Source organism: Ichthyophthirius multifiliis (genome assembly GCF_000220395.1).
Source record: "Ichthyophthirius multifiliis unplaced genomic scaffold scaff_1120509251427, whole genome shotgun sequence".
Taxonomy (NCBI): domain Eukaryota; phylum Ciliophora; class Oligohymenophorea; order Hymenostomatida; genus Ichthyophthirius; species Ichthyophthirius multifiliis.
In genome coordinates, this window is record NW_004085884.1 from 45,666 (window position 1) to 65,197 (window position 19,532).

Genomic DNA, 19,532 nt, shown 5'->3' on the forward strand with positions numbered 1-19,532 from the left:
ATTTAAGATTAAAAAAATAAAGTAGGATTAAAATTTAATAAATTAAATAAATAGATGTTTGATATGTTTATTTATAGCTTTCTTAATTATTCATGTTAGAAATATTATTTTTTTCTTAAATATTTGAACTTAGTTAATATTATATTTTTTTAAATATAAATAATTTAAAAATTTTAATATTTATTAAATTATATAATATAAAAGAAAATAAAATTATATAAATAATAATTGATATTTAGAATTATTTTTTAAAGATAAATAATTATTATTAAAATTATATTATTTATATTTATTAATTATATGATTGTTACAAATGCTATATTTTAAGGTTATAAATAATTTTTTTTTTTTCATATTATATATAAAATTAAACATTAAATTAGAAATATATAATTATATAATTAACATTTTATTTAATTAAATTTTTGTTTAATTAAATTTTCATTTAATAATATTTTTATTTGGATAATTTATAAAATATTTGAAAGTATATATTTTTATTTTTTTTAAATAATTTAGATAATAATACAAATAATTCTAAAAACAAACACAAATAAATAATTTTTACAATAAATATAAAGTTAAATAGAAATTATTTTATTATTTATTTAATTTTATAATACATATTAATATTTTATATAATTTTATATTATTAAAAAAATCTATATTCACATTTAATGAAATAATATTATTTATAATTTATTTTTTATTAAATCTTATCGTATATATCTTTTTTTTATATAAGATATAATTAAATATCATAAATTAAAAATAAAAATCTAATATACAAACAAATATAATAATTTTTATATTTATAATAAATAAACTAAAATAAAATTATAATAGACTCATATTATATAAATATCAATTAATAATATCCAAATAAAAATTATAATAATAATAAAAAACAAAATACTTAAAAAAATAAAATAAAATGTCTTTATAAACTCAATAATTTGAATAATATTTACTTTCTGAAAACAAACAAGAATTTCTCAAATCCTTAATCCCTGATACCTACGAAGATTTATACTTCCGAATAATGCATTCTTTAAATACTAAATAACTACTCGATAGCAATGACTAATAATTGATTGAAAAGATTAAATAGAAATACTAAGAAGGAGTAAAAGAAAGCACTAAACTTCACAAGTTAGAATTTATAAATTAATTAAGAATATTAGACTCACCTTAAACTACCTAAGACCAAAAAATATAGGCTTTAAAACAACTTTAACTATATTTAGAAATCGAGGAAGATTAGAATTATGAATTAAATCCTAATTAAGTAAATAAAATGAACGAAAACGATTCTTTAAGCAAACAATAGTATGAAAGTGTTTTTGATAACAGAATAATTAACTTTAATAATTTTCTAGAAACTTGTTACGGAAATCTTAATAATTTATAAAAAATAAAGCCTAATTTCCTATTACGGTTAGATGTATAAAAGCTACTTAATAATTCCTAAAAAAATGAAGAATATGTATAAATACTTAAATATTATTTAGAAAATATTCCCTGTCTTCACCAAATTAATAACATAGTCCAAATTTACAAAGCAATTATCGAAAATCAAAATAAAAAGGATACTCCTTATATACTTAATTATGATAAATTAAGTTTATAATAATTAGAAGAAATAGGTAAATAAATGAAAGATGTAGTTCTTAATTAAACTGAGTTTTACTCTTCTTAATATAAGAAATTATTCTCAATACATACATAGAAGCTTGATAATTTTTAAGATTTAGACTTGAAATAAAAAAAGAAAAAAAAGATGTACTTTCTAAAGCTTATGATTGGTGTAAAAAAAACCTTCCTTTATATATGAGTTCATTTAAAGATTAAATTTTATATGAAATTCTTGTTTTAAGTTGTGATTTATAAGATTATAATTAATAACTTTTTATTGAATTCTTATAAAATCCTCCATAAATTAAATAGTAAAATAATTTTATATAAATATATATATTTTTTTTTATTTAAATAATTTAAATAGTCCTTGCACAAATCAATAATAGAAATTATATGATAATAGAAAATATGATTATCGTTCTTTTTAAGATATACATTGCTTAAATATAAGTAAATGGCCTTCTTAAATAAAATTAATAACCGAATATTTAAGATTTTACTTTAAAAATGCTAAAAATGCCAAAGACTATGAAAAATATATAGCTGAATCTACCCTAAACGAAATTTTCTACACTGTGAAAATATAAAATGGAGAAACAGATTATATTTAAAAAGCTAAAGATCTATTAGGCGAAGATCGCATTTAAAATCTAATTAACGAACGCTCAATTTTTATAAGAAATAAAAATTATTATTTTTCTTAAAATGAGAAGGTTGAGTTATTTGTAGAAACGAAAAACATTTAAAATTTAAATGTTAAATTATTTGAAATACGAACAGAAAATTACTATATTAAAAAAAAAGCTGCTTTTGATAATTTAATATCTTTAGATGGATTAATTCCTTTAGATTAATAATAATATAATTATAAAGATTAACCTCATTTAAAAATTTTAAGAACTTTTAACTTCGAGAAATTATAATAGGCTAAAAGAGGTATTTTTATAGTTGAATTTATTGGAAATTCTATTTCTTCACGTGCTGTTATTAATAAAGGTATATATTTTTTAAAAAAATATTTTTAAAAAATATTTTTTTAAAATTAGGATTTTTAAGTTATCTTGAAAATAATACAATTGCTGGAAAAAAATTAACTTTAATTGATGAAAATTAAAATATATGTAAACCTTAATAAAACAAAAGAACAGGATTATGGTATGGAGATAGATTCCATGAAGCAAACGAAAATGGATAAGTAATGATTCCTTATAAATCATAAGCTTAATCATGTCAATTAATTCTAGTTCATGAAGATTATGCTGAATTAATTTAAAATTTCTATATTTAAAGTGAGGAATATGCATTTAAATGTACCTATATGTATAACCAAGAATAGTTTTTACAAGGAAATAAAGCTATAATATCAATTTAACCAGTCTTAGAAATAAATAACGTGGTATGCAATCCTGAAATAATCGAAGAATAAATCGTAAAAGTACATGTTTTAAATTATTAAAATATCCCAAATACATTCGAATTCAAAGACATAAAATTTGACCATAAGAAATAATTAGAAATAAGTTTCCCTGTATAATCAATATTGAAAAGTGTAAAAATCGAATGTGAGGGAATCATTACAAAAATGGATTAAAAAAAATAAAAAGTTTAAAATTCTAAAGAAATCACTTTCGAATTACACTAAGATCCTGAAAATTAACTATTTAATTCATATTTAAAAAATACAGAAAAACAAGGCTATATAGTTTAAATTTTGGGTAAATCTGGATAAGGAATTCCTTAATTACCTATCGAAGTTTCACTTTAACATCAAAGAATTAATAATTAAGATTTTAAATAAATCTTATAAACAGATGATAATGGAAACATTGTTTTAGGGCTTTTGGATAATATATAATCTTTGTAAATTAAAAGCTTATGTTTTTCGGATCAAGATAATATTTAATTAGAAATGAAATGGAATTTATGCACTAATGGTATTAGATTAGAGTTCCCATAAACTATTATTGTTATTGAAGGTGAAACTATTTAATTACCTGTTTCTAATATTTAATTGAATAAGTAGAATTTCTGTTTTTATTCTGGAGAATTAAATACTTATCCGGAAATCGTATATTAAGATATGTATGATTGCTTAAATGTTAAAAATAATTTCCTAGAAATTAATTAACTTAAGGAAGGTAATTATATCTTGAAGATTCTCGAATATTCATAAACTATTCTCATTTAAGTTATTAAAGGAAAATATTGGGATAAAAATTCTAATTTTATTATTTCAGAAGGATCATTTTAATAAGTATTTATACATATATTTGTATTTATTTATTAATATATTTTTTATACAGATTTAAAAATATTCAGATTATTGTGTAAGTATAAATGAAGTACTCTTAGTTCCTAAAACTGAATAATTGTCAGATATTATGATTAGTTTAAATATTCCTAAATAATTGAAATAGTATTAAAAAGAACAATTGAAAGTATAAGTTTTAGCTTATAATTTTATGCCTCATAAACCTTAAGATTATGTCAATAATTTAAGATAGAGATCTTTTAAAAACTTAAATCATACATATTTAAAATAATAAAAATCTGTTTTTTTCAATAATAAATAAATCGGAGATGAAATCTGTTATGTTATTAATCGTTAAAATGAGAAAAAATTAATTGGAAATACATTAGAAAAACCTTGTATTTTATTAAAAAAAACATTTAATTAAGAAACTGTTTTCGAAAAAGAAGAACTTAATTAAGGTGAAGATTATCAGTGTAATCCACCACTATTTTCAGCTTAAAGTGGTGGTATGTAATGTATGAGGTAATAATGTTGTTAAAAAAATTTTAATGGTATGAATCAATATCAAATTGAAAATTGTTGTGCAATAAAAAAATAAATCTAATATGGTGAAATCGATAACTTTTTTAATTTCCTTTCTGTCCCTTCTTTCTTTGCTACAAATTTAGAAGTATTTATTATTTTTAAAATTAAATTTATTTTTTTATAAAACAAAAAAGATTAATGAAGATGGTAGTGTTATTTTAAGCGATTTCTAATGGAAAAATTATTCAACTATACAGGTTATTGTTTCTAATTTAAACGTTGCTATAAGTGATATTTTCCCTATACAGCAAGAACTTACTCCCTTCTAAGATTTAAAACACTAATAATAATCAAAAAAAGATAAAGTATAACAAAAAAAAACAATAAATATATATATATATATATATATATATATATATAAACAGTTCTATGTAGAAACCTTTAATGCTAAAAATCTAAATAAAGGAGAATAATTGATAATATCAGCTGATAGTTAGAGTGTAATAGTAAGTACATTAGGCGAATTATTCGAATTGTAGAAATAATTATCAAAAGCAACACGAAACACTGATTCTTATAATGGAAGAGAATATGGCTTTTGGTCTTTCGTAAAAGATTGGCATTAATTAAACTCAAATCAAAAATTGTAAAAATACAATGAATTTTCATGTCATGAGTTAAATTTATTCCTTTATTTTAAGGACAATGAATTTTTCTAAAAAGTAGTTTAACCATTTTTAATTAATAAAATGTAAAAAACATTCCTTGACTACTTTTTATTAAATGACCTTAATGAAATTTTCAAATACTCTTCTCCAGAAAAAACATAGGAATTAAATATTCTTGAATAGTGTTTATTATTATTATCTTTAGTGTAAAATAATCATATTTAAAGTGCATAAATACTCTTAATTTCTCTCAAAAACAAATTCTAATCAAAATCTTTAACATAAAAAAACACTGAATTATAAAAAAAACTTTATTTAACAATTATCTAATGCCAATAATAAAATTAAAACCTCGAATAAGATTATTAAAAAGTATAATTATTTTCCAGTTAATAAAATTGCTTTGCTATAGCTAATGAAAAAATGATTAATTATTCGTAAAAAACTTAAAATAAATAAATGGAACCATTAAAAGCGAGTGATATGATGAGTATGAATATGGGTATTTAATAAAAAATGTAAATGAAATCGGATATGCATATGGAATAGGAAGAATAAGAAGGATAATGTCTTTCTGATTCCAATGATTATGAGGATTATGATGATTATGATGATGGTGATGGTGATGGTGATGAATATTATTAATCAAAATTAATATAATAACGAAAATAATACAAAGTAGGGTATTAGAAACTCGAGAAGACAATTGAATATATCGAAAGACATTATTATGATGACAAAAATATTGACTAATATAAAAATTTAGTTCAAATAAATTAATTTTGGGTCGATTTTGCTTCCTATATTTTCTAAAAAAAGAGTGTTTAAAATTTCGTTTCTGAATCTTTTATTTATGCAGTTTAGAATCATGTTGAATTATTAGCAGTAGTCTCTTTAGTTGATTTTTCGCATAAAGATTCCAATATATATAACTTGAATATTTAACCAGGAAGGAAAATCCAAATTTAGGCAAATAATAATATTGTCGTTTTCTAAAAATAAATTACTGAAAGCGCCGAAATAAATAAAGGATCAGTCAACATTATTTAAAGATTCTTTGATCCTTAAGATAGATTTGGAATAATGAAAGAAGATCCATCAGTTAAAGTAGAAAAAGACGTCGATGAGTATATTATCAATAAAGTTTATGGATGTTAGCTTATTATTAGTAATATTTCTATTACAGCATTAAATTTATCTGTTTTGTATGAAATTCCGGAAGGAGCTTTACCAATAAATGCTTTTGAATATATAAAAACTTAAGATGTTTAATTAGAATCTTATTAAACTAAAAAACTTGAGTTTTTCTTCTATTTCCCTGAGGTGGGTGTTTTTGGTATTTATCCAAGTAATGCTTCTAGAAATGGAGTTATTTTAGCCTAAGCTAATGTTATTAATAATTTTGATGTGAAGAAAAAAAGAAGTGTTTAAAAAATGGAAAATCTTTCAGATATTTTAAATAATGGATCAAAAAAAGATATTCTATCATTTGCTTAAAAATCTAATTTATATAATAAAGAAGAATTTAATATTTCTAAAATTATGCATATAATCAAATAAGACAAAGTAAAAATAAATCTATTTATAATAATATAATAATATATTTTTTTAATAGAATTTCTTTTTGGAAATAATAAATATTTTGAAAAGCTAATAGCTATTTATTGAATAAGTTTGGAATTTAAGTTTCCATCATTAATATTTGGAAGGTGTCATAGAACTTTTTAAAAACCAGTAATTTATAAAATCCTTAAAATAACCCTTTAATACAATCTATTATTTAAATTCAACTTAAATAAAAATTGACTAATTTAATTAATTTGAATATCATCCTCTATTAAATTCGAGAGTACATAATTTCATGAACTAATCCAAGAGTAAAATCCAAAATAAGCAATTTAAAAGTACTTATGACAATTTTTTAAAATATTTGGCTCATATTCCTGTTTTAAATGAAGTTCATTATTTGACTTTATGCTATTATTTGATTCTTTAAGAAAGAGTGGAGGAAGCTATAAGTGTTTTCAATAGAATAGACTTTAATAAAATTTAAACTAATTAAACAGCCAGGATTTAATATGATTACTTTAATGCTTATTTAGATATCTATACAGGATTCCCCGACTTTAAAAAAGCAAGAGAAATTAGTTAATAATATGTTAATTATCCAATCATTTCTTGGAAAAATCTATTTTAGGAAATTAACAAATAACTTATAGAATATGATGGAGGTTAAATGGAAATCGAACAAGAAGAAGCTGAATAAGGATAATTAGGAAGAGTAACATATATTTATTAAATATAATATTTAAAAAAAAAAAAAATAGAATTTAAATAATAGTGATAAAGATTAAGATATTAATATTTAAATATAAAATAAATAAATTTTAATTGAATATTAAAATGCTGAATAAGCTGAATTAAATTTCTATGAAATTGATCTTGAAATATTATTTTCTACTTAACCCTTTATTTAAGAAAATCGTAGTAGGGAAGAATTTACATTCATAAAACCCACATTTTCATAAAGGGTATAATTTGAAAAGACAAATAATAGGGAAGCATTGACTATTCCAATACCTGATCATTTAGTTAAGAAACATCTTCATGTTTAATTAATTACATCTAATAAAGTCATAGATACTAGTTATTTCTCATCTTCTTTAAAAGTAAATCTTATTGAAAAATATGGATAAGTAAAAGTCCTTGATGAAAATAATAAACCCCTTTCTAAAGTATATGTAAAATGTTTTGCTAAGTAAAAAAATGGCGAAGAAATTTTCTATAGAGATGGGTATACTGATTTGAGAGGAAGATTTGATTATGCTTTAAGTAGTGCTAATGAAATTGAATAAGTTAATTTGTTTGCTGTTCTTATTTGTAGTGAAGAACATGGGGCTATTATTAAAACTGCTAAACCTCCTGTTACAGGTGGTAGAATGGAAAAAACATTATGAGGATATTTATTATCAAGTTTATATTTAAAATATATATAATTTTAGGTTTTATATATTTTATTTTTACCGTAAAAATTCTATAATTTTAATTTTAACTATTTTGATTTTATTTTTATTTATTTAAGATTTTAAATATATTTTTATTTTTTAATAAAATATATTTAATTTGATTTTTAATATTTGTTTTGATCTTTTTCTATTATATAAAATCCATTTTTAATTAAATTTAATTTTTAATAATATTTTTAGACATATGTGAATATATAAAAAAATTAAAATATATTATTTTTTACTTAAAAGAATTTATATTATATGTTAAGAACTTATTCTATACTTAAATATAAATTATTATTAAGAAAAGCAAATTTCAATATTATATATTTTAATATACTCTATTATTTTTATAATTTTTACTCAATATAAATACATTATATATATATAAAAAAATACTTTTTTTTTAATAATAAGTTTAACCAAATAATATTTATAAAACTTATATATTGTAATAGAAATATTTTATGAAATATATGAATATACTAAAATAAAAAATATATCTATAGAAGAAAATTAAGTATATTAATTATAATAAATAGTTAATCATAGTTGAAAATTCTTAGTTATAATAAATTTTAAATAATAGTTTAAAAAGAGTACATTTTTTTAAGTTAAACTATATTACTATTTTTTTGTGAGAATAAATATTTATTTTTATAATAATTTTTCCGTTACTTTTAAAATTAAACTTAAATAGATATTTTAAAGGCTTTTTTATTGTTTATTTGCAATCCTAAAAATTAGGAAAAAAAATAAGCTTTCAATATTTTTTATAGAATAAAACATGATCTTATATTTGAAAAAAAATAATTAAAGAATTTATTTAATATTTATGAAATATATTTTAATGAATAAAGATTATAATTATAATGAAAAAAAATATATAAATTTAAAAGGAAATAATATAGAAATACAAAATATATAAGGCTTTTAAATACTTAAGAAATTTATACTAATATTTATAATAAAATGATAAATGGATATATTAATAACCTAAATAAAATGAATATTATGTTTTTAAACAGATTATCAGATTATTAAGGATACATTTTTTAACAATTTTTTTAAAAATTATAAGTAAATAAGGTGCAAGATAGATGCATATATATATATACATATAATTATTAAAAAATAATTAAACAATGTCATATTTTTATAATTGAAATTTAAAAAATAATTAATATTTCTCATATATAGGATATTGTTTAAGGATTTTTTTTAAATAAATAAGATTTTTATAGATTATTCCAAGACTTATATATAAAAAAATTTAGCTAGATAGTCAAAAATTATTTGGAATCTCATCTTAAAAATAAGAAAGATAAAAATATATTTTTAAATAATGATGCTTTAGTTGAATTTTTCACAATAAAAATATATTAGAAATTTTTTTATAAAGAAGAATATATTTATAATTTTATATTAAGGGTTTTTGGAGAAAAAGTAGAGTTAAATTAAAACATACAAATATATAAGAAATTTTTATATACTGGTTTACATGAATATTTACATACTTTTGATTTAATTATTTGTAATTTTTAATGAATAATTCTATTTTTTGCAATCTAATTTAGTATTAACTTTTCCATGTTAATTTAATAAATATAAAACGAAGCAAAATTTGATATATATAAAATGTATATTGATTTAATTTAGATAAATGTATTTTTGGAAAATAAGATTATTCCATTAAAATTTTCTTTTTAATTTGCCAAAGAGTTAAGCTTCGTAATATTAAATGAGATATAATATATTAATCTTTAAAAATTAAACTTATTTTTATTTATATTATTAAATTTTGATTTATATTATTTTTAATTAATTTATTTTATATATATATTAGATATATTATTTTTAAACAAACATATATATTTTTAAATGGAATTAATTTAAAAAAAATATATTATATTTTATTATTAATTCTCAAAAATTTAATTTAAAAAAAAAAAAAATTATTAAAAATTATAATATACAACTATTTAATATATGAATATAATAGAAAATAAAATATATCAGAGAATTAACTTTAAAAAAATAAAATATTTATTGTATAATATCAATCAAATTATTTTTTTTATTTTATTCATTAAGATAAGCTTTTCGCTTTATTTTATTATAAAACTTAACTTTATTAAAATTCACAAATATTCAAATTATTTAAATTAATTTAAAGTTATTTTTTTATTTATAAATCAAAATGTTACACAGCATATTATTTGTCATAATTTTTTGCATAGCAAGCTCTTATAATAGAACTATTTAAATTTTAATCTTTACCGTAATAATTAAAACTACTTTCATCAGAATCAAACACAACTATTTTTTTATTTTTTTTAAAAAAAAAAAATATAAATAATTTTTTGTTTTTTTTTTGTTTTGCTTGAGGAATCAGCATAATTAGATTCTTGATTATTCTCTATTTTTAAAATATTATTAATCATTTTTTCATTATTTTTTTAGTCTTAAACATTTTTTTCTTCTTCATCCTCATCTTCATTTTCGTCTTCATCTTACTCAGTATTTGGATTTAATTAATTTTAGTTGAGAATATTATCTTTAGTATTATTAAAAGTACATCCATTATTTTACATCTTTTCTATAATTTTTAGAAGAATATCTTCTTTTTTTTAAATTATTAAATTTTCCTTTATTATTCAAGCACAATTTATTACAATTATAAATTTTCTTTCTAATAAATATCAAAATCAGAATTAGTCTGCGTTTATTTATTAACAATTTTTTTCTAAGAATTAGAGTTTGTAGTAGAAATATTATTTTGAAAAGAGTTTTTTTTTTCAACCTTAAGATTATGGATTCATTCTTTTAATTACAATTTCTAATTCTCGTCTTATTCTCTAATATTTTTAAAAGATTTTAATTATTGATTTAAGTCTAAATTTTTAAAATTCAAATGATGAATATAAGAATCTATACAAATTTTAAATTTTTAAAGATTTTCTTAAAAAAATGACTTTTTTTCTACTAATAAATTATATGCCTCCATTATTTATATATAGCTTTCTTCATTTATATCATTTTTTAATATTTTATCTAATTTTTCTCTTGTATTTTCCATCCAAATATTCATTTCTTCATAATTTATACTATTATTGTTGTTGCTTTTTTGTATTTTGTTGCTTATATTATTATTTGATTTCGAAAAAAGTGTATTCTTTTTATTTTTAGATAAAGGTTTTATCATATTGAAGCATTTAGAGTTAAAATCTATATAGTAGTTTTCCTTTTTTTAAAAAGGTGAATTATTTGTCATTGATACTACTTTTCGATGGTTATTATTTTAATTTTTAGTTTAAAAAAATGCAGGTTTTAATTTTTGGACATATTCATTTATTTCTTTTGGCATTTTTTATTACTAAAAGTTAAAACTTAAAGTTTTAGAAAATTAAGCTTTTTATATTTATAACTAATTTTTATTTTTTTATTCTTATTATTATTTATTTAAATTACTATTATTTTTAAATGTTAATGAGTTATTTAGTATTAAATTTTATTATTAATTTTAATTTTTTTGAGCATTATTTTCTTCATTTTCTTCATAGTTTTTTTCCCTTTTTTATACAGTGTTTATGATTAAGTAGCTTTTTTATTAATTATTTTATTTTTAATTATTATTATGTATCTTTTACAAGTCTTTGATAGATATTTACTTTAATTAATCAATTTTTTAGATTATAATACTATTAGCACTGTTAGAGTTTATTTATTATTTAATATTATTAATATTTTTTAAATGCGAGTAATGGTCTATTAACTAAGGAATTTATTATTAATGTATTTATAAATTATTTTGTAAATTTTTTTATGATTATGTATCCAATTTAGGCGATGTAATTAAATTAGTTAAGTTATTTGAAAATGAATTTATTAAAAGCTTTTTATTTATTTTTAAATAATTCTGTTTTGTTGACAGAAACTTTAATTTATTGTTTATATTTTTTTTTATTAATCTTAATGTAGACTATTTAAACTGACGTTTTGTAGCGTTTTTTTTCTTAATTTATTTAATCTTTGACTAAAGTATCAGGTTATATTTGTATATTTTTCTTTTCTTATTACATTTTTAATATGATTATTTTAAATTTATCGATATATTTAGTATTTTTATTATTTTTTAAATATATATAGATAAATATATTTATTGAAATAATTTTTTTCTTTATAATTTACATTATATTATATATTATATATTATATATTATATATTATATATTATATATTATATATTTTATTATTATTATTATTATTTTTATTATTATTAATATTATTATTATTATTATTATTATTTAAATTTATTACAATTAGATATATATTTATTATTTCAAAATTCATATATATTTTTCTTTATTTTAAATTTTCTTATAAATAAAATTAATATAATATAAATATTTTTTTATTGTAAATTAAACTTTAATTTTAAATTTAATTTTATTTATCTAAATAATCTATAAAAAAAAATATATTATTAATTTAAATTTAAAATATATTTTGTTTTACGAAATATTATAAAAATAATAACATTTATAAAATTTTTAATTTATTTAAAATAAAATACAATAAATAAAAAATATTCTTTAATATTATAAATAAAAATATTTAGATGTTTTAAATTATTTTAGTATTCCTTTTATTTTTATATAAATATAATAAAATTATTTAAATTTTAAATCATTTTTTATTTAATTATTAGTATTCATCAATAGTTTTAAAGTTTTTTATATTTTATAATTTTATATTTTAGTTTTCGATTTATATTTCTTTTGAAATTCTATTTAGATTATATAAAAAATAAAAATAAAAATTAATATACATTTTAAAAAAATCATTTAATTTATCTTAATCTTCAAAAGCAGGAATTTTACATTTTTAAGCATATTCAATAAGCTATTAATATCCTACAATTATTTTTTAATAAAATTAATAGGCTAATTATATAAAATAATTTAGACACAATTATATTAGTTTAATGTCAATATAATTATTTTATATCTCATATTATTAATTTTACTTATTTTTTTTTTTTAATAAAAAAAAAAATTAAATATTTTTAAAATTATTTATTTACATATATTTTTAAAATATAATATTGTCCTTAGAAATATATTCTTGCCCTACCATTAAAGATTTATTATTAATTTCTGATTAAAAGGAAGTGTTTTAACTATTTATAATTTTATTCTAACTTTAATATCTTTTTTTAGAATCACAATCTTAATTTAATATTTTTTTAATTATTTCAATAAAGAAGCTGATTGTTATTTACAAAACTCAGATTCTTAAATTCTAAAGACAATAAAGTATAAATTAATTTAATATTTTATATATATTTATGATACTTTTATTAAAAATATAATATTTCTCCATAATAATCATAAGAAACACTTAATAAATAAATAATTTTTTATTTATCGTCTATTATTTAAAAATTATAATCTTAATTATTTTTATTATAAAGCATTCTTTTTTTTTAATTAAAATAAAATAAAATTTATAACAAAATTAATATTTTAAAAATAGAAATACTCAATTAAGCATAACATTTAATTGTTAAAAAGTTAATTTTCATAGATATTTTTAGTTATTTTTTCTAAATATTCAATATTTATTATACCTTTGTTTATAATTTTCGATGCATCATCAAAGTTCTTAACATTTTTAAGGCAAAAGCTAACATTTAAACACATAATGGCCAATTAAAATAAATTTTAATATTAGTTTTGATAAATTAATCTGCTTCTAATTGCTTTATAAAGCATATTTATAGAAATATCTAATTTTCCTCTTAGCATATAAATAACTGCTTAATTATTTACAAATACGAAAAATTAATTTAAAATCTTTTAAAGAAAATCATGAACAATAAATTATTTTTAAGAAATTTTTGTTTAATCTAATTCTAATGAACTTCTCATTATTATTTTTATATTTTCATAATCAAAAGCTTGATTTTCACTAAAAAGCTAATATATTTCTTATAAATAATATAATTCTGAGTTACAATAAGGCTACATTTACTATAAAATAAAAATTATTAATTATTCTATGTTTTTGTATAAGAAAAAAGCTTATTTATATTCTTTATTCTATATATAGTTTTCTGATGTTAATGATGTTTTTTCTATAAACTAAATTATTTTTTCGGAATTCAATAAAGGGTTTTTATCATCTAATATTATGTTTTTTAATTATTCACATTCTATTTTATATGTATTTTCCATATTTTTTTATTTTTTTATTTAATTTTATTTATTTTTTTAAATTTATTTGATTTTTTATTTTTTTTCTATTTTATATTATTTTATTTATATGTTTTTTTTTATTTTTCGAAATTATAAAATGTTTGTTTTATATTTTCTTTTAATCGAAATCATTTTAATCGTAAAATAAATTTTATATTTTTTTTTATTTTATTTTTTAAAATTTATTTTGTTAATATTAAATATTAAAAAAAGTATAGTTTTTTTTTTCATTAATTATTAAAATACTTATTTTATTATTATATTAAACTAATATAATTATTTATAAAACACTTTAATTAACACATATGCAAATAGAGAGAATAATAAATAACTAGCAAAAAATATAAAATTAAATTTAATAAAAATGAAAACAGTATGTAACATAATTTATTTAATTTTTATTAAAAAAAAAAATAAAAATAAAAAAAATAATAATATTTAGTTAATAAAAGAATATAAAAATAAATTTATTTAAAAATAAATAACAATAATTTTTTTTTTTTATAAAATATTTCTAAAATTAAAAAAAATATATATATATTTATTTAAATTTTATAAACAAAATAATAATAAATTTTAATTATTATTATATAAAATTTTAAAAGTATTCTAAATATTTATTTTTTTCTCCATCATCTATATTCAGATCTTTTCTAACTTAGCCTTTATTATTACAGGATTAGCATTTTATAATATAGCTTTTCCTTCCGAAATATAATCAAAAGCACATTTATGGTCTTCAGGCATCCTATGTTTAGCACAAAAAGTAAAATTACATTTGCATTTAATTCCTTATAATCCAAGCTTTTTAGTACACATTTTACATCTATTTGTATCTATTTTTAGTTCTTTTTCTTCTTTTTTAGGTATTTTTATCTATTATGTTTATTTTTCTTCATTAATTTAAGAATTTATATTTTTCTTTTATTTGCTTTTTTTTTTTTTTTTTTTCAAATAATATTTTTAAAGACAAATTATTTTGTTTTTAAAATTAATAAATATATCTATGAAAACCTATAACATAAAGTACAAAGAGGATCACTTAAAGGACTTGAATAAAAGAGTTTGCATTAAACACAAAATTTTAATTAATTTTAAGTTTTATTCATTTAAATATTTTTTTTTTTTTTTTTTTTTATAAGAAATTTATTTAATAAAAATTATTTTTTTCAAATATAATAAATAAAATAAAATTAATAATAATTTACTCTTTTTTATAGAGTTTTATTAAATTATATTTGTATGCATTATTTCTTTTCAGAATTATTTTATTTTTAATATTTTTAAATATATATTCTAAATATTCTTTTTTTTTTTTCTTATTATTAATATATATTAATTTAAATTCTTATTTTATTAATATTTTTTTATTTTAATAAAATAGTTTAATAATATTATTTTTAAACCTTCTTTTAACAAGTGATTCGTAATTAAATTGCCTTAAAAAGTAAAGCCATAAATTGTAAAGTGAAGGACCTTGTTCTATCCTGGGGTCAACTGAAAATATAATATTAGGCCTGAAAGGCTTTGTCTTATAGGAAGTATGAGGCCACGGAACAATAGAGGTCAAGTTTTAGTCGTTTTCCTCCTTACATCTAAACGGGCTATTGACAGGACACAAAATCCTATTCCAATATGGGCCCTTCCACCCCCCACCCCAGTAAATTGATGGGAAGGAAATTAAAATTATATAGCAAAACTTGCTTATAATATAAAAATATATTCCATCGAATTATATAAATAAATAATTTATATATATGATTAATAAATACTTTTTTAATTCTTAATATAAAAGATACAAAAATAATTTAAATATAAAAAAATTTATATATTTACTAAACGTTTAAAAAAAATAAAAAAATATATTATATAAATAATTTTTTTAATTTAGAAAAATTAACACCTCATTTATTTAATTTATTTTTGAAAAATTAGATAACAAAAATAATTTAAAAAAATAAAAATAGAAAAAAATAAAAAAGGTAAAAATACATATTTATATGCAAAAATATATATATAAAAAATATAAAACAAAACTACATATATAAATATTAAATAAAAATTATAAAAAAAATGTCCAGCTAATAATTATAAAATGAAGTTTTTGATAAGCTCACTGCAATTCCTGAAAACAGATAATGTTTCGAATGCAGAAGCCCATCTTTTTAATGGGCATCAGTAAATAATGGAATATTTTTATGTTTAGCATGCTCTGGAGTACATAGGGGATTCGGAGTAAATGTTTCATTCATAAGATCTATAGATATGGATCATTTTACTCAAAAGTAACTAAATTTAATGCTTTAAGGAGGAAATAAAAAGCTTTGGGACTTTTTCGAAAGCTATAATATCCCAAAGGATAGTCCTATAGATTTCAAATATAAAACCAAAGCAGGAATTTATTATAGAGAATTGGTAATTTCTTTAACAAAATATTAAATAATAATAAATAAAAATAATAGTTAAAAAGTATTGTAGAAGGCGAATAATCACCTGATAAACCTTCATTAGAAGAAGGATTGGAAATTATTTCATTTTAAAATCCAAATTTTTTGAGTAATATATATTTTTTATTTTTTTAAAAAAAATGTAAAATTAAATAAAATTAGATGACATGTCTTAAAACAAAGGAATCACATCTTAAAATCATTAAAGTAATAATAATAAAAATGATGATACTCTTGATTAAGTAAAAAGCGTCTTAACAGGTGCTTTGACAAAAGTTACAGAAGTTGGAAAAACTGTTTATGAAAAAACTGCTGAAATTTCAAAAAATGTTTATTAAAAAGGAAATGAAAAATTAAAAGATGAATAATTTTAATAGGATGTCAATAATTTTAAAGAAAAAAGTAAAGAAACAATTATAAAAAATTACAAAACTATTAAATAAGTAAACAGAATTTTATTATTTTTTTTTACGATTTTTAGAAATAATTTTTTTTTTTTTTTTTTTTTAATTAATTAAAATAGGGATTTTTTTAAGTTTTGGGATTTTTTTAAAATTAAATTGATAATTTAGATTAAGGAAAACAATAAAATAAAAATAAATAAGAATAAGAATAAGAATAGAAAGAATTTGGATAATAAAAGGAATAATAAAAATGGTAATTATAATAAGAATGGATATAATAAGATTATAAAAATTGATTTTTATTCATTTTTTAATATTAAATTTTATAAAAAATATCAATTATTATATATTAAAATTCGTAATATGTTTAATAAATGTTATAATACTAATGTTTTAAACATTTTTATTAAAAATTTATATAATATTTATAAAATAAAATATACTAATTAATCATAATTAAAAAAACTAATTATTAATATTATATTATATTTATTTAATTATAATTTAATTAATTTCCTAATTTTTTATTATAAAAATTGTGAAAAACAATTATTTTAATTTATATTCAAAAAATAAAAAAACTTAATATTATTTATTATTAATATTTTTCTATTTAAAAAAAAAAAAAAAAAAAAAAAATTAATATTAAAAATCATATTTCTAAATATTGAAAAAAATTGTTTTAATTTAAAATAATTATCTTAATAAAAATAAGTTTTTTTTTTTTTTTTCTTTTTACAATAAATATAAAATTTAGTTTAATATATAATTTTTAATTAAATATCTTTTCTTTTTTTCTTTTTTCATTTCTCTTTGTTATATGATTATTCTTTTTTATTTTTAAACTCTTTTTAAAATAAAAAAACAAAATTAGAAAAAATATTTTTAATTATAAAAAATACTACATGCATATGAATCATTATATTTATCACTATTAAAGCTTTTATTATTAGATTAATTATAATTAGTAATTGAATTTTATAAAGGTTTAACTTATTAATGAAAAGAGTCTAATATTATTAATTTATATAAATAAAAATAAAATTAAAAATACTAATAGATTTATATTTTTCATAAGAATTGTTTAATATTTCTTATGAATTATTTTCTTTTTCAATAAAAGATTTTAAATGAGCATTTTCTTTTGTTTCGCCGCTATTTTAACCATCATATTATAAATTTTATACTTGATTTTTATTAGTTTTATTTTAAATAATCCTTAAAGTAATTTCTTTCATTTAAATAAACTTATCATAAATTTAATTAAAATTAATAACTTAATTTTACATAAAATAAGAACTCATCTTAATGACATTATTTACATTTAATTCTTATTTATTTTATTAAATATTATTTAATTATTTTTCTATATCTATTTAGAATTTCTAAATTTCATTAAAAATATTAGACTTACATTTACTTAATTCATTAATAATTTATCCTAAAGCTTAAGTCGAACCTTCTAAATAAATCAATTTATCACATTCGGCTGTTTCTTGTTACATTTATTTAATTTTCTCCTATAAAGAGGCTATTTTTCCTTTCTAAATTCTTATTTCGCTTTCATATTCTTAAAATAATTTAACTGCATCATTAAAATATATTATTTTTTCTTTTTAATTATTTTAACTATTTCCTCTTGTACCACTTTTTTTTATTTTATTTTTTTGTTTATAACAAAAAAACTTCCTTTTTTGTTTTTGTTACAAAATTTGCTTTGAAATATTAAATTCTTATTCTTTTTTAGTTTTACTGAGTTTTGTTTTTAATTTTAAAATTTTATTTTTAGCTTAAATTTAATCAAAATTAATATTCTTATTCATTTATATTTTCAAATCTTTTATTTCTTATTAAGTTTATTTTTTTATTTTTTCCACAATTCTATTATATTTACTTTACCAAATTTAATTTAAACCAAAAAGAAGTTATTCGATATGATCTTCACTTAAAATATTATTATATTTATTAAATACATACTAAATACAATCTTAAGGAGCCCAAAGTAGTTTTTCAGGAATTAAATTTTATTAACAGCAACGTTTAATTGTTTAAGTTTAAGTTTTTTATTCCAACATACAATTTTTTAAAAAATTTTAATTATTTTTTAAGTAGCTTATTTATGTAACTTGTTCGGCAAATTATGATAAATCTTTAAACTTTATTTTGTAATAATATATTTTTATTTTTTTTTAATTAAAATAAAATTATATATAACTTCTTATGTTTATTTTAATAAGTGTAGAAGTCTTTCAATATCAGATTTTAAATATTTAATTTCTATTGAAAAATTTTCTTTTTCTTATTTATCAATATTTATTTCATTCACGAA

The 19,532-nt window shown here is 16.8% G+C and overlaps 2 protein-coding genes across 2 annotated transcripts, besides 19 other annotated features; both read left to right on the forward strand. All coding sequences in view use genetic code 6, as the record gives it.

Moving 5' to 3' along the window:
- The first annotated feature begins 393 nt into the window (after positions 1-393).
- Positions 394-463: a microsatellite.
- Positions 399-459: a microsatellite.
- A 514-nt stretch (positions 464-977) lies between the features above and the next one.
- IMG5_201970 (hypothetical protein) lies at positions 978-8,144 on the forward strand. Its single transcript, XM_004023915.1, has 8 exons — positions 978-1,946; positions 2,003-2,634; positions 2,685-3,965; positions 4,015-4,562; positions 4,612-4,782; positions 4,843-6,651; positions 6,701-7,366; positions 7,413-8,144. Exons 1-8 carry the CDS (start codon positions 1,831-1,833, stop codon positions 8,040-8,042), a joined length of 5,853 nt encoding a protein of 1,950 aa, XP_004023964.1. The 5' UTR covers positions 978-1,830; the 3' UTR covers positions 8,043-8,144.
- Positions 2,018-2,051: a microsatellite.
- Positions 2,637-2,680: a microsatellite.
- Positions 2,639-2,680: a microsatellite.
- Positions 2,643-2,680: a microsatellite.
- Positions 4,805-4,837: a microsatellite.
- Positions 5,669-5,700: a microsatellite.
- Positions 5,669-5,707: a microsatellite.
- A 1,727-nt stretch (positions 8,145-9,871) lies between the features above and the next one.
- Positions 9,872-9,909: a microsatellite.
- Positions 9,878-9,954: a microsatellite.
- Positions 9,955-12,284: 2,330 nt separating this feature from the next.
- Positions 12,285-12,399: a microsatellite.
- Positions 12,285-12,400: a microsatellite.
- A 1,930-nt stretch (positions 12,401-14,330) lies between these two features.
- Positions 14,331-14,437: a microsatellite.
- Positions 14,336-14,419: a microsatellite.
- A 321-nt stretch (positions 14,438-14,758) lies between the features above and the next one.
- Positions 14,759-14,789: a microsatellite.
- Positions 14,767-14,844: a microsatellite.
- Positions 14,845-16,151: 1,307 nt separating this feature from the next.
- Positions 16,152-16,184: a microsatellite.
- A 241-nt stretch (positions 16,185-16,425) lies between these two features.
- Positions 16,426-17,619, forward strand: IMG5_201980 (hypothetical protein; the record flags this gene model as incomplete). Its single annotated transcript, XM_004023916.1, has 4 exons — positions 16,426-16,767; positions 16,815-16,908; positions 16,962-17,242; positions 17,323-17,619. 4 exons carry the CDS (start codon positions 16,426-16,428, stop codon positions 17,497-17,499), a joined length of 894 nt encoding a protein of 297 aa, XP_004023965.1. The 3' UTR covers positions 17,500-17,619.
- Positions 17,433-17,486: a microsatellite.
- Positions 17,620-19,532: the final 1,913 nt, after the last annotated feature.